The 11673-nt window shown below is 44.4% G+C and overlaps 3 protein-coding genes across 3 annotated transcripts; 2 read left to right on the plus strand and 1 right to left on the minus strand.

Moving 5' to 3' along the window:
- Positions 1–581: 581 nt before the first annotated feature.
- LOC127318043 (hydroquinone glucosyltransferase-like) lies at positions 582–2281 on the plus strand. The gene has a single exon (XM_051348661.2). It carries the CDS (start codon positions 655–657, stop codon positions 2128–2130), a length of 1476 nt encoding a protein of 491 aa, XP_051204621.1. The 5' UTR covers positions 582–654; the 3' UTR covers positions 2131–2281.
- An 87-nt stretch (positions 2282–2368) lies between these two features.
- On the minus strand, positions 2369–9265 carry LOC127318042 (ALBINO3-like protein 2, chloroplastic). The gene is made up of 15 exons (XM_051348660.2): positions 8756–9265; positions 8453–8559; positions 8006–8133; positions 7720–7791; positions 6901–7002; positions 6521–6580; positions 5908–5973; positions 5398–5445; positions 4871–4984; positions 4559–4696; positions 4416–4471; positions 4198–4315; positions 4033–4098; positions 3844–3947; positions 2369–2755 (listed from the first exon to the last, which is right to left on the minus strand). Exons 1-15 carry the CDS (start codon positions 9226–9228, stop codon positions 2593–2595), a joined length of 1815 nt encoding a protein of 604 aa, XP_051204620.1. The 5' UTR covers positions 9229–9265; the 3' UTR covers positions 2369–2592.
- Positions 9266–9399: 134 nt separating this feature from the next.
- On the plus strand, positions 9400–11437 carry LOC127318044 (uncharacterized). Its single transcript, XM_051348662.2, has 5 exons — positions 9400–9571; positions 9667–9740; positions 9850–9953; positions 10053–10121; positions 10817–11437. Exons 1-5 carry the CDS (start codon positions 9495–9497, stop codon positions 11078–11080), a joined length of 588 nt encoding a protein of 195 aa, XP_051204622.1. The 5' UTR covers positions 9400–9494; the 3' UTR covers positions 11081–11437.
- The last annotated feature ends 236 nt before the right edge of the window (positions 11438–11673 follow it).

The raw sequence follows: 11673 nt of genomic DNA on the forward strand, positions 1-11673 counted from the left end.
GTTCGTGGGCAGAATTAGATCCCCATACCCACCTCGTTAAACTACCGGGTACCCACCCCACGATCCCACGGGGCGAATTCAGTTCCCATCCCCGGTTCTTAGGCCATGTACAATGGTCTAGACTGTAATAGCACTCCATATCATATATAGACAGTCAGTGTCTACAATGGTCTGTCTGTAGCTATCTATTTTTAGCCATAACTATGTGTGAATATAAGTTATAGACACCCTTCATACAACAATAAAAATATTGTCTGTAAGCCGTCTGTAAGAAGTCTACAAACTGTCTATAACTTTACAGACAACATTCCTCTCTCTCCTCATTCTCTTTCCTCCACATCACCAAAATCACCTATAACTATCATTTACAGATAGCTGAGTCATCACCATTGTACATGCCCTTAGCGGACAAATGCCCGTGGGTACCCGTCTCCATAGGGAAAATGGCCAGCTTGAATCAAAGTCACATACGCATGTGGTACCGGATGCTCGCAATATGCTTGACGTCAACCATTCAATGGATCGATAGCTTGTGAACCATGAGTGGTATGAGATTTTCGCTATATGCTTCCGGGGCGTCGTCAGCCTCATACCACATTGCCACGTTTACCCACGGTGCTGAAACACTACCGATTGTATCCAGGCTAGCTAGCAATGGAATCGTTGACAAGAGCTCCAACGCCATCCACGGCGCCGTGTCACGTTGTACTACTGGCCTGCCCCGGCGTCGGCCACCTCATACCGCTGGCCGAGCTTGCATCGCGGCTCGTCGAGCACCACGGCTTCGCGGCCACGCTCGTTACTTTCAATGGCCTCCCCGGCCCGGAAGCCAGCATCCCTCTCTCCGTCTCCACGGCCTCGCTCCCCGCCGTCCAGATGGACGATCTCCCCGCCGACGCCCGTCCTCTCACCGTGCTCGTTGAGCTTATTCGCCGCTCCCTCCCCAGCCTCCGCACCCTGCTTCGCTCCATCACCCCGCTCGCCGCGCTGGTGCCAGACTTCTTGTGCTCCGCGGCGCTGCCCCTCGCCGCCGAACTCGGCGTCCCGGGCTATGTCTTCGTCCCCACCAGCCTAACATTGATCTACCTGATGCGCCGCCTGGTGGAGCTCCACGATGGCGCTGCCCCTGGCGAGTACCGCGAGCTCCCGATGCCACTCGAGTTCCCCGGTGGCTTGTCGCTGCCCCTCGCAGACCTTCCGCTGCCGTATCATGACATTAGCAAGTTGGTTTACGCGCACACCTTGAAGGCAGGCCAGGAATACCGCCTTGCTGACGGCTTCTTGTCCAACACCTTCGACGAGATGGAAGCTGCCACCGTGGAATCGTTCAAGCAAGGCGCGTTCCCGCCGGTGTTCCCCGTGGGGCCGTTGGTCCGATCAAACTCCGACGACGAAGCTGGAGGCTCCTGCCCCATGCTCCAGTGGCTGGATCGCCAGCCGACAAGGTCGGTGGTGTACCTCTCCTTCGGAAGCGCTGGAGCGCTGTCTGTTGAGCAGACAGCCGAGCTCGCCGCTGGGCTAGAGGCGAGCAGCTACAGGTTCCTTTGGGTGGTGCGGATGCCAAGCCTGGACGGCTGCTCTTATGCCTATGGGAGCGGCGGCGACGAAGACGACCCATTGGCGTGGCTTCCCGATGGCTTCCTCGAAAGGACCCAGGGCAGGGGCCTCGCCGTGCCGGGGTGGGCGCCTCAGGTGCGCGTGCTGTCTCACCCGGCGACGGCGGTCTTCGTGTCGCACTGCGGGTGGAACTCGGCGCTAGAGAGCGCGGTGTACGGCGTGCCCATGCTCGCGTGGCCGCTGTACGCGGAGCAGAGGATGAACGCCGTTGTGCTGGAAAGGAGACTCGGGGTGGCGCTGCGACCGCGACCGCGAGAGGATGGCAGCGGCGTGGTGGCTCGCGAGGAAGTCGCGGCCGCCGTGAAGGAGCTCATGGAAGGGGAGAAGGGGCGTGCCGCGCGGCGCCGGGCTGGCAACCTGCAGCAAGCAGGGGCGCGCGCTTGGTCGCCAGAAGGGTCGTCGCGCCGGGCGTTGGAGGGTGTCGCCGCCAAGTGGAAGGCAGCGCTCACCGTGCCCGTGCGTGACGGCACCAAAAATCAAGTTGCCGCAGAAGCGAGCTTGAGAAAATTGTAAGATGGCCAACTAAGCTTTAGCGATTTTGACTTATACAGCGCATAGTTTAGCAGTTGATTCAACACGATCAGTGCACTTGCATCATGCAATTCCAAGATAGAAGATGCGCAGCTGCAATTTCAAGATCCAAACGAAATTTCAACATACCTCCTCAACATGAAAATCAGATCCAAAGAGTTATGAATTAATTTGATCAAACCATACTTGCTGTTGTTAGATACTAAGATTAACACCGTAATGGTAAAATAACAATGCCTCACGACTTCCAATGGATTTATATATTGGGTCACTGCCCCTATCTGATTTCAAAACAAAACAAAATCTGACGTATATTTTAGAATCTCCAAGGATGAACTAAACTTCCTGACTAGGAAATATAGCAGATCTCTATTAAACTGCCAAGAAAACCTTGTGCTGATGTTGAAAAAAAGAAAGCACTATAATGTCCCTGTTCTACATGTCTTATGGTCTTTTCTGGTCTGGTGGCTCGATATTCTGCTGACTTGGTTGGTGTTCCATTGAGTCTTCACATTCCTTCAGAAGTCTCTCGGCAGTAGGATCATAAGCCATAGCTAGTCGCAGGTATTTCGCAGCCTCGGAATTACGACCTTCATTCAGTAGTATACTGCAAGCAAACAATCAGCCACTTCAGTAGCAATTAGGGTTCTCTTCCAGAAGACCAAAACGAAGAGGTGAAAAGAGAAAATAAGTCAATTTCATAGTAAATGGGTGCAAAGATTCTTGCTGTCCTTTTCATTTTAGAGGGCTCATAGCCTCGTACTAGTAAGTACTAAAGCTGACATTAAGTCTTGCCATCCTGTTCCAACATTCTGCAGTCTTTCTCCACACACCATCATATGGCATGGAGAGAGAGAGAGAGACAGAGACAGAGACAGAGAGAGAGAGAGAGAGAGAGAGAGAGAGAGAGAGAGAGAGAGAGAGATGCAACTTCGGTGGTAAACTCTCCTGAGAATAGTCTAGTATTTTCCCCACTACCTTTCTTTCTTCAAATCCAACTTAATCCAAAGAAGGAAGAGATCCTTCAAATCCAACTTAATCCAAAGAAGGAAGAGAGCCGTAACAAGGAAAGTTTCAGCAGCTGATTAATTGTTGGACTCTTTTTTGGGTGTCATGTTCTTGTAGTGGGTCTTCTTTGCGACATTGTGCTCTTGGGTTGTTGGTTCTAGTTGGTTGATGTGTGGGCTTGGCCCTGTTGTTGTAGGTTTCGCCCGGTTTTCTCCTAAAAACTGAGCACTTTCTTCTTAATTAATAGATGAGGCAAAGCTTTTGCCTCCGTTTCAAAAAAAATCCAACTTAATCTTCCCAGTTAATACAAATACCCCCTCTAATATGAAATGGTGGAAGCACTAAGTTAGCCATAGATTCACAGGCTAAATTTAATATGTAGTAAAAGCTAAGTTACATAAGTTAGCTACAATAAGGCAACCTGAATCAACCTGGACTTGAACTAAATTACCAAGTTGGCTCCATGAGCTGACAGTATGACACAACATTAAACAATGTGCACTTATGCACGCTCACATGCTTATGTGGCTTCAAGACACATGAAGATGCAATGCAAAATGGAAAACAACTGGCAAGGATTCTAGCTTCGCTCTGCTGAATCCAATACTTAGAAGTGTGCAGACTACTTAAAGCTGTCACTCTACAGAAGCCTACGTTGATAAAATGACCTGCAAAGAGGCTGGTTACCTTGCTAGAACAATAAAGCCTTGGAAATAGCATTGCTTGTTCTTCTCTGGCTCCTTGAGTTCCGCTATTCTTTGCAGGAGTTTGATTGCCGTCTCATTATCGCCCTACAATGGGAATTGACGGGTGCTGATATTATTCACTGTTATTTGTAATGGCTTAAAAACGGGTCACAACGGAATATTACTCTACCTGCTGTTGTCGTGAAAGACCGGCACCAAAGTATGCAAGTATAAGAAGAGGATCCTGTTCTTTAATCTACACAACAGGGAGCATTAAATCTTATATCACTCTGTGTTATATTGCCTCAACCCATAATATTCAAAGTACAAAAGAACATCTGAGATTACAACATACCATTGGTATAGCATGGTCATAACAAACTGCGGATTCAGCAAACAACTTATTTTGGAACAACATCTGCCCCATTCCAATCAAACAGTCAAACAGATCTGGGTTTTTCTCTATCGCTGTTCTGTAGGCAAAAAATGGTTCATCAATTTCTACTATTTGCAGATGAAAATGCGTGCCAACTGAAGAAAGCAACCATATATAGATAGGTTATACCAACTTACTTGATAAGTGGAATAGCTTGATCTTGACAGCCAGTTTGCAAATATTGTAATGCTTGCTATAAAAAAAATACAGATATGTGCTTCAGAATCAATGACAAAATAACATCTCAGACATAATTTCTGTAGATTGTGTTCATTCATACTTGAAGAAGCTCCTCAGGTGAACTGGACTCGGATACATTTTCTTCCATTATCGTACTATTCTCAAACATAAACTTTGGAGTCTCGTTATCAGATGATCCCAATTTTGATTGCATGGGAGTACCTCCAAGGGGCCATTGCTGCAAGTTGGTTTACAACAAGAATTCAGCAGAAAAACAGGCATATGCTCAAGAAGAACAAATGCAATAATCTGATCTTTCTGAGATGAAAGTGGATGCGAAATTAGTGAAGTTAGATTGGCATGACTGCAACAGCCAATTGCTATAACATTAAATACTTTCAGAGGGTTTCACCTGCATTGCCTTCTGACCCTCAAGAACAGATTTTGGTGATGCATTACCAGAGTGAGCTCCAATATCAGGCAATCCCAACATCTTGCGGATAACATCATTTCTGAGGGACAATTGCTGCATTTTTATATTTCAAAGATTAGATACAATGCAAAATATGCAATGTGAACATCGGAACAGTAATATAAACATAAAGTCTGCATCATAACTATCTGCACATGCCTAAATCATTGATACTGGAACATCTGTCGGACTAACAAAAAATAGGCACGAAGGAAAGAGAGAATTCGTCTATATGTGACTGATGTTCCTTTTTTCTATATAAGGTGTAAAATTAGTCCATACCAAATATTTTTATTTCCTTTACTACAAAATAATGCAAAAGAACTAGTGGTGGGCCTTATGAGCTTTCCTTGCATTCATCAAGTCCGTACATATATGTAAGCATGGAGTTATAATAACTGGTGCAGGAATATCCAAAGTTGACAAAAAAAAGGCTTTCATTACATAAGTGAATAGCTTCAACTGACCTGAGCTACACTAAATAAACCATTGGTAGTCCAGTAGATCAGGCTTCCCTGCCAATAAGAGGGGTAAATACAATGCATCACTATCATCTGAACAGCGACCTAAATGAAACCAAAAAAAAGGCGCTAAACTGTGATTCTTCTTTCAGTCTGTTTGATGATGAAGCATGATTATGTTTAAATGGTAATAAGAATAACTTCTATTGAACTCTTAATAGAACAACATCTTTCTTAATTTTAGCTTCAGGCCCTGCTCCAAGAACTTTGATTACTTAAAACAAATTGGGGCACTGATGCTTAATTCATCCAACCTGGTTTGCTAGTGAGAGAGAAAGTATGAATATGTGGAGATACAGAGCATGTTACTGTACAGAAATTCACTCCCTCCTTCCCTCCCTCCCTCTATATACTGAAATGGAGCAAAAAACTATAACTCTACAATTTGCAAGAAACCATATCTAGTGCGCATAATAATCATCTCTAACCAAATGAAGCAAATTGGAAGGAACTTACCTGAGGGACCACATACGCGATAAGAAACAAAGGAATAGACAGAATATCAAGGTATATCTTGTAGTACTGCAAACAAGAAACAAACGTTTTCAGAACATAAGAAGAATGGAGATACACATGATCATATTATCATGGAAACAAATTCATGGGCATTCAAATGGACCTAGTTGAGCAAGTTTCTTAATAGAGAAAACAAATCCCATATTGCAGATTGTAAGGTCAGGAGCACTGGAGCACCAGACATATGCCTAAGCAAGGTTTTATGCATATTTACAGGTAGCAGCCTCAGGATCATAGCTTGTACTGTATTAAACCAGAAGGGTAACGGTAATGCATTCATGATACAGCTATAAAGATATGTCGTCTGACAGAGGGAGTGTGGAGTGTATTCTTTAGTAGTACTGACCAACTAAACTGCGCAAGTGCCTAAATCTATCCAGCGCTACAGATTGCACCAAACTAGCAAAAAATATCCAGATTGCCGAGTGAGTCGCCAATCATTCACATTCATCACACAAGATCTTAGCAATAGGCCAGTTATGCAAGTGATTTGCATTTGAGTTGTGACAGCTAGCAACTTGTATCCAATATGACATTGGTTGCAGGAACGTGCCTTTGCTAGTACGCCTAAAACTCCAGGCAACTCCTTGGTATGGCTTTTCTGGAAGGATATCTGAGGAAGGCAAGAAAGAACCGTTAGACAATTTACTGCAAACCGGCAACAAGTCCTAGATTCACGAAAATATATAAACTAGTTCACATCCAAATAGCAACGAAAAGAACAGAAGATCGTTCAAATTTCAGTAGAAGATTCTTTGCGATTATATGAATCTAATGATATCAATTTGGTCTTACATAACTTATATTTTATTGGATCAAATGTTAGCAAGTCACTGAACTGAAATAATGAAGGTAACGGTAACACACTCAAAATTGGGAAAATGGTAAACAAAATTTGAAAACACAAAAACTGGATACAAAGCAGTAGATTACCTGAATATTCAAATAATGGAGTCCAGCAACTAAGATAGGAAAAACAGGACCTAAAGCACCATGTGGAAACTCGGTCAAGTTATGAAACCACAGAATACCGCCCTGTATAATTGTCAACAAATACCAACAGAAAATTAATATTAAATCGTTGAAAACAAATTTAACTAGTCAATGACAAAAATATATTATGCAGATTATCTCTTCAGTTAATCAAATTTACATCCTTGAATGTGAATTACTCCCTCCTTCCCAAATTAGGATGCCTATAGTTTTCAGTCAAAGTCCAAACTTTTTAAACTTTGAGCAACTATATACAAAAAAATATCAACATCTAAAATTTTAAATGCACATAATATGAAAATATATTTCATGATGGTTCTAAAAATATTAATTTGGGATTATAAATGTTGACACTTTTTTCTATATAGTTGGTCAAACTTTGAGAAGTTTGACTTTATCCAAATATTATAGGCATCCTATTTTGGGATAGAGGGGGTACAGACATTAACTGAGTTCATGCCAATGCCAGAGCTTATTCCATTTAGTTTACTATTTTTACATACATTACATCATGATTGAAATTAGTAGAAATGTTGGTAAATGTGAAACACCATCTCTGTAACAGAATTTTAAGCTGCAAAACTACTAAAATGAGGATAGCTCGCAAATGCCTCATAAACAGAAAATAAAAAGGCACATTGGTGTAAATGTATGGTTACAACGGCAAGAGCTTCACAGAACATCCTCTTTTAAGAAACTTAGGACTACTGAAAGGAATGTAATAGTAGATAATTGAGTATAGAGATACCTTGAACATACATTATCCAATCCAGGGTGATTACTCAGGCACATACTCCGGATGCTTGCCATCCACAGTATAAAGCAAGGGAGCTGCATATACGAGAAAAAAAAAACCCAGAGTGAATAGAATGCTCTTTTAAATGCTTTTCAAACAACAGATCAGGGTAAAGGGTGTGTGTGGGTGTAGGTGGGTGGGGGGGTGGGGGGATTAGGAACAAAAAACAATAGAAGCAATACTTCAGAAAATGAATTGCGATGTTATTTACTCTCAAACTGTGTGGATTATAGAAGATTTTATCATTACCTGAACTGAAAAGTAGGCGAAATTCCAAAGAAAGGAGGGGCAACCGAGCTCTCGCCTTTTCTTCTGGAAAAGCGAGTATTGGTCACGATAACTCCTTCCTGATAGAGGAGGGGGGAATGGAGGGGGCACTTTAAAAAAGAGATATATGAGAGTAAAATCAGAAACAGATAAACATAAAAAAAGGAAACAAATACAATATAAACTCAATCATACAACAATAGAATAGACTCTGAAAGGCTAAGATAAAGTGAATATTTTTACTTGAAGAATACAATAGAATTACATTTGCTAGTTGTGAATATTCAAAATATTCGGAAATTTAAGAATTTTTTCATGAAAGATGAACAACAGTATTCTGAATCTGGCACTCTCTGGCCACAGTCAAGCCCATGCATATCAAACATTTTTTAGCACAAGAAAGGGCAGTGAGAAGCTGGCAGAACTTACATTTTCGAAATAGTTGGCCAATTTTAGCAGTCTTGTGAAGTTGTAATACCAGAGCAGGGAGTATCACAAGTCGCATGGCCACAGTTGAGACGGAGATTGTTATCCACCTGCAATGAAAATCAAATCAGCGGTTATCTTGGTTGTTCACAGAAATGAAGGATCTAGTGTTCAGCGGCAACAAGTCACAACACATGCAAATACCACAAAGAAGCAACGTAAGCGAATGAGAAACGCCAAACTAAGCCTACTTAAGTTGGAATTAATGGCGGCAGTTGGCAAGCCTTCCGCCCGCAGGATGCCTACCATGGTAGTCCGGTGAGACTATGGAACCCGTCGATGGCGTCGACTACCGTGCCCATACAGAAACCGGAGACGCCGCTTCCATCGCTACCGACGGCCACTCCCACGGCAGCATCCGCCGCACCGCCTGCGGCGCCGGGGAGCACCTCCCCGTAATCGATGGTACTCGCATCATCCAAGTAGATGCCTTTCGTCTCGACCCCTGCGCCCTCGCCAACCGGAGCCTCCGCAGCGACTGCGTCGGCGGCGGGGACGGATGGGGAGCGGGAGTACCAGGAAAAGCTTCGCGTGGGCACGGCGAAAGGGAGAAAGCAAGGGGGGCAAGGGAGCGGGGGAGCAGGTGACTGGAGCTGCTGGTCGGGGATCCGGTGCGGCGAGGCGGAGAGGTGGGCGAGGGCTGCGAGAGGAGGCGGGAGGCGGCCCCGGCGGCCGCCGCCGCCGGCCATGCGGCCGAGAAGGCGCAGCGGGTGCGCCATTGCTGTTTCTGACGTGGACCGCAAAGAGGATCCAAGGTTACAAACACGTGACACGTGCTTCTTCAGCTGTTCGATCAATATTGGGCGGTTCAGATACGCTATCGCGTGTTATTTTGCTAAAAGATCCTCCTTTCTTTTCTCAAAATTGCAACCACGGGCCCCGCTCGCCTTCTTCTTCCCCCTCCGGTCAGAACCCTAGCTCACTTACGGCGCGACCCCACGGCAGCTGATCCCGCGGTCCAGTCGGCGGCGGCGGCGGCGGCGAGATGGTGGTGGTGGGGGGCGGCGGCGGAGGGAACGCATGGGCGAAGGAGATGACCCTGCGCCGGAGGATGGCCAGCATGTGCGCGCTCCCTCCCCCTGAACTCCCCAGGTTCCTTTCCTCTGAACCAACTCCCGCTGTCAATTCTGATCCTTTTGTGTGGGTTGCGGCCTCAGATTCAACAAGACGCGGGAGCATTTCCCGTCGCTGAAAGATTACAACGACTACCTGGAGGAAGTCGAGGACATGAGTGAGTTGCCCATCACCTGTTTGTAGGCCTGCTCGTTCTAGCATCGGTAACAATGCAGAGGTTTCGATCAAGGCTTGTTTATTTGTTTGAAATTCATGTCCCTTTGAAGCATTTAACCTGATCGAAGGATTCGATGTCGAGGCGATTGAGGCTAAAATTTCTAGGTACCAGCAGGAAAATGCTGAGCAGATATATCTATCGCGGGCTAAAAGGGTATGTTATTCTTGTACTATATTCTATCCCTCTGGTAAGGCTTTCAGATTCTGACTTGGGAGCTGTTGCTATTTTCTGGCCAATGTGGTTCTTGTGTAGGCTGAAGATCTCGCAGCGGCACTAAAAGCGAGCAGAACGAATCCTGTTAAAGCTGGTTCCAGTGATACGGTTAGTTGATAGCAATCTTTCGTACATATGTATGTTATATCAGCTTTGGGTGCTTACAAGCCTTCTTCTATGGGGAATATTCACTTAACAATTGTGAAGTATTCATAAGTATAATACATTTATTTATTTATAAATGGCATCAGTATAATGCTAAGTTCTGAGAGGCCACCTTATAGATTTTTCACCTTTGCATTATTTCGGATCTATGCAATCAAATGTTGTCGACAAGTTTTAATCTATCTGAAATATAACATATTTGACAATCACGATCGTTCGGTGATGGAAGGGAAATACTTTTACTAAGCTGGATATTCTGCTAGCATTTTTCAGTTGGTGGTGAATGTGCATTTCATCTTTATTTTTCATCCTATCTCCTTAAAGAAATATTCTGTGGAGGTATTGCAGCTTTGGATATTGGTTGTTCAGCTATCTAAGGTTTTGGAAGATTGGTTAATATCATGTTCATTTTGTGGCCTGAGTTTCTAGTTGCTACTTATATTTTCCATAACTTTATTCTGTTCAGTTGCCTGCATCATTGCATGCCAACCATAAAGAACTTAAGCTTGTTAGCTTCCCTGTTGTTCTCTGTTCTACTTAACACTTGAAGCTCATGTGATGCATTTTAATCTATCTTAAAATGTTTCTTATATTCTTTGTGCTACAAATGCCAATGTTTGTTTTGCAAACTGTAACAGGCTGCTGGAAGCTCCCAGGGCATAAGTGGTGGGGCAGGAGTTCAAGGCCAGTATGCGCCTGCTGCCGTTCCAGGTGGGTTGAATCAGCCTCGTCCGACTGGCAACGCTCCACAACCAATTGGTGGTGCCTTAGATCCTCTACAAGGATATGATGAGGAGACCATGAGACTACGTGCGGAGAGAGGGGCACGAGCAGGTGGTTGGACTGCTGAGTTGGGTAAGCGAAGAGCATTAGAGGAGGCTTTTAACAGCATATTCATATAAAGGTTAGATCAGGCACAGCAAATGTTCTGGAGGATGCATGGTTAACTCATGACAACCCCCAGGCCACACTGGTTACTACTTGTCCAGCTATAACATGGTTAGTTATGGCCTACATCTAGACTTCAAGCCAAAGAGACTGAAGTATTATCAAGCGGCCCGGAGATCATCCCATTGCAAGTTGAGAACTAGGTTGCATATTGATGTACCTGTGATCGTGGCAATGACTAATATGTACTTGCTAGTCTCTCAAATACATCACGGTGGTGAAACTTGTCAATGTTCCTCTGTAATGGCATGATTTTGTTGTTCGTTGAACCTCAACTCCTCATGAATATAATATCAGTATCACTTTGTCCATACCTCATTTGTTTGTTGTAGTTTTCTTGTACCTGATTCCTGGTCAAGATCATACTCAGCCTGTGTATTACTGTACTTATCTAAGATGGAAATTTTGTCCCCATGAACGCCCCCAAAAAAAAAAGGGTCATTATCAGATCCTTCAACTGTATTGTATCCTCTGGCTTACGAGTGTACTCAATTTTTGGTTTGCGTACAATTTCTGAATATTTCAATCAGACAGCTGCTGATCTGCA

Source organism: Lolium perenne, chromosome 7, assembly GCF_019359855.2.
Source record: "Lolium perenne isolate Kyuss_39 chromosome 7, Kyuss_2.0, whole genome shotgun sequence".
Taxonomy (NCBI): Eukaryota; Viridiplantae; Streptophyta; class Magnoliopsida; order Poales; family Poaceae; genus Lolium; species Lolium perenne.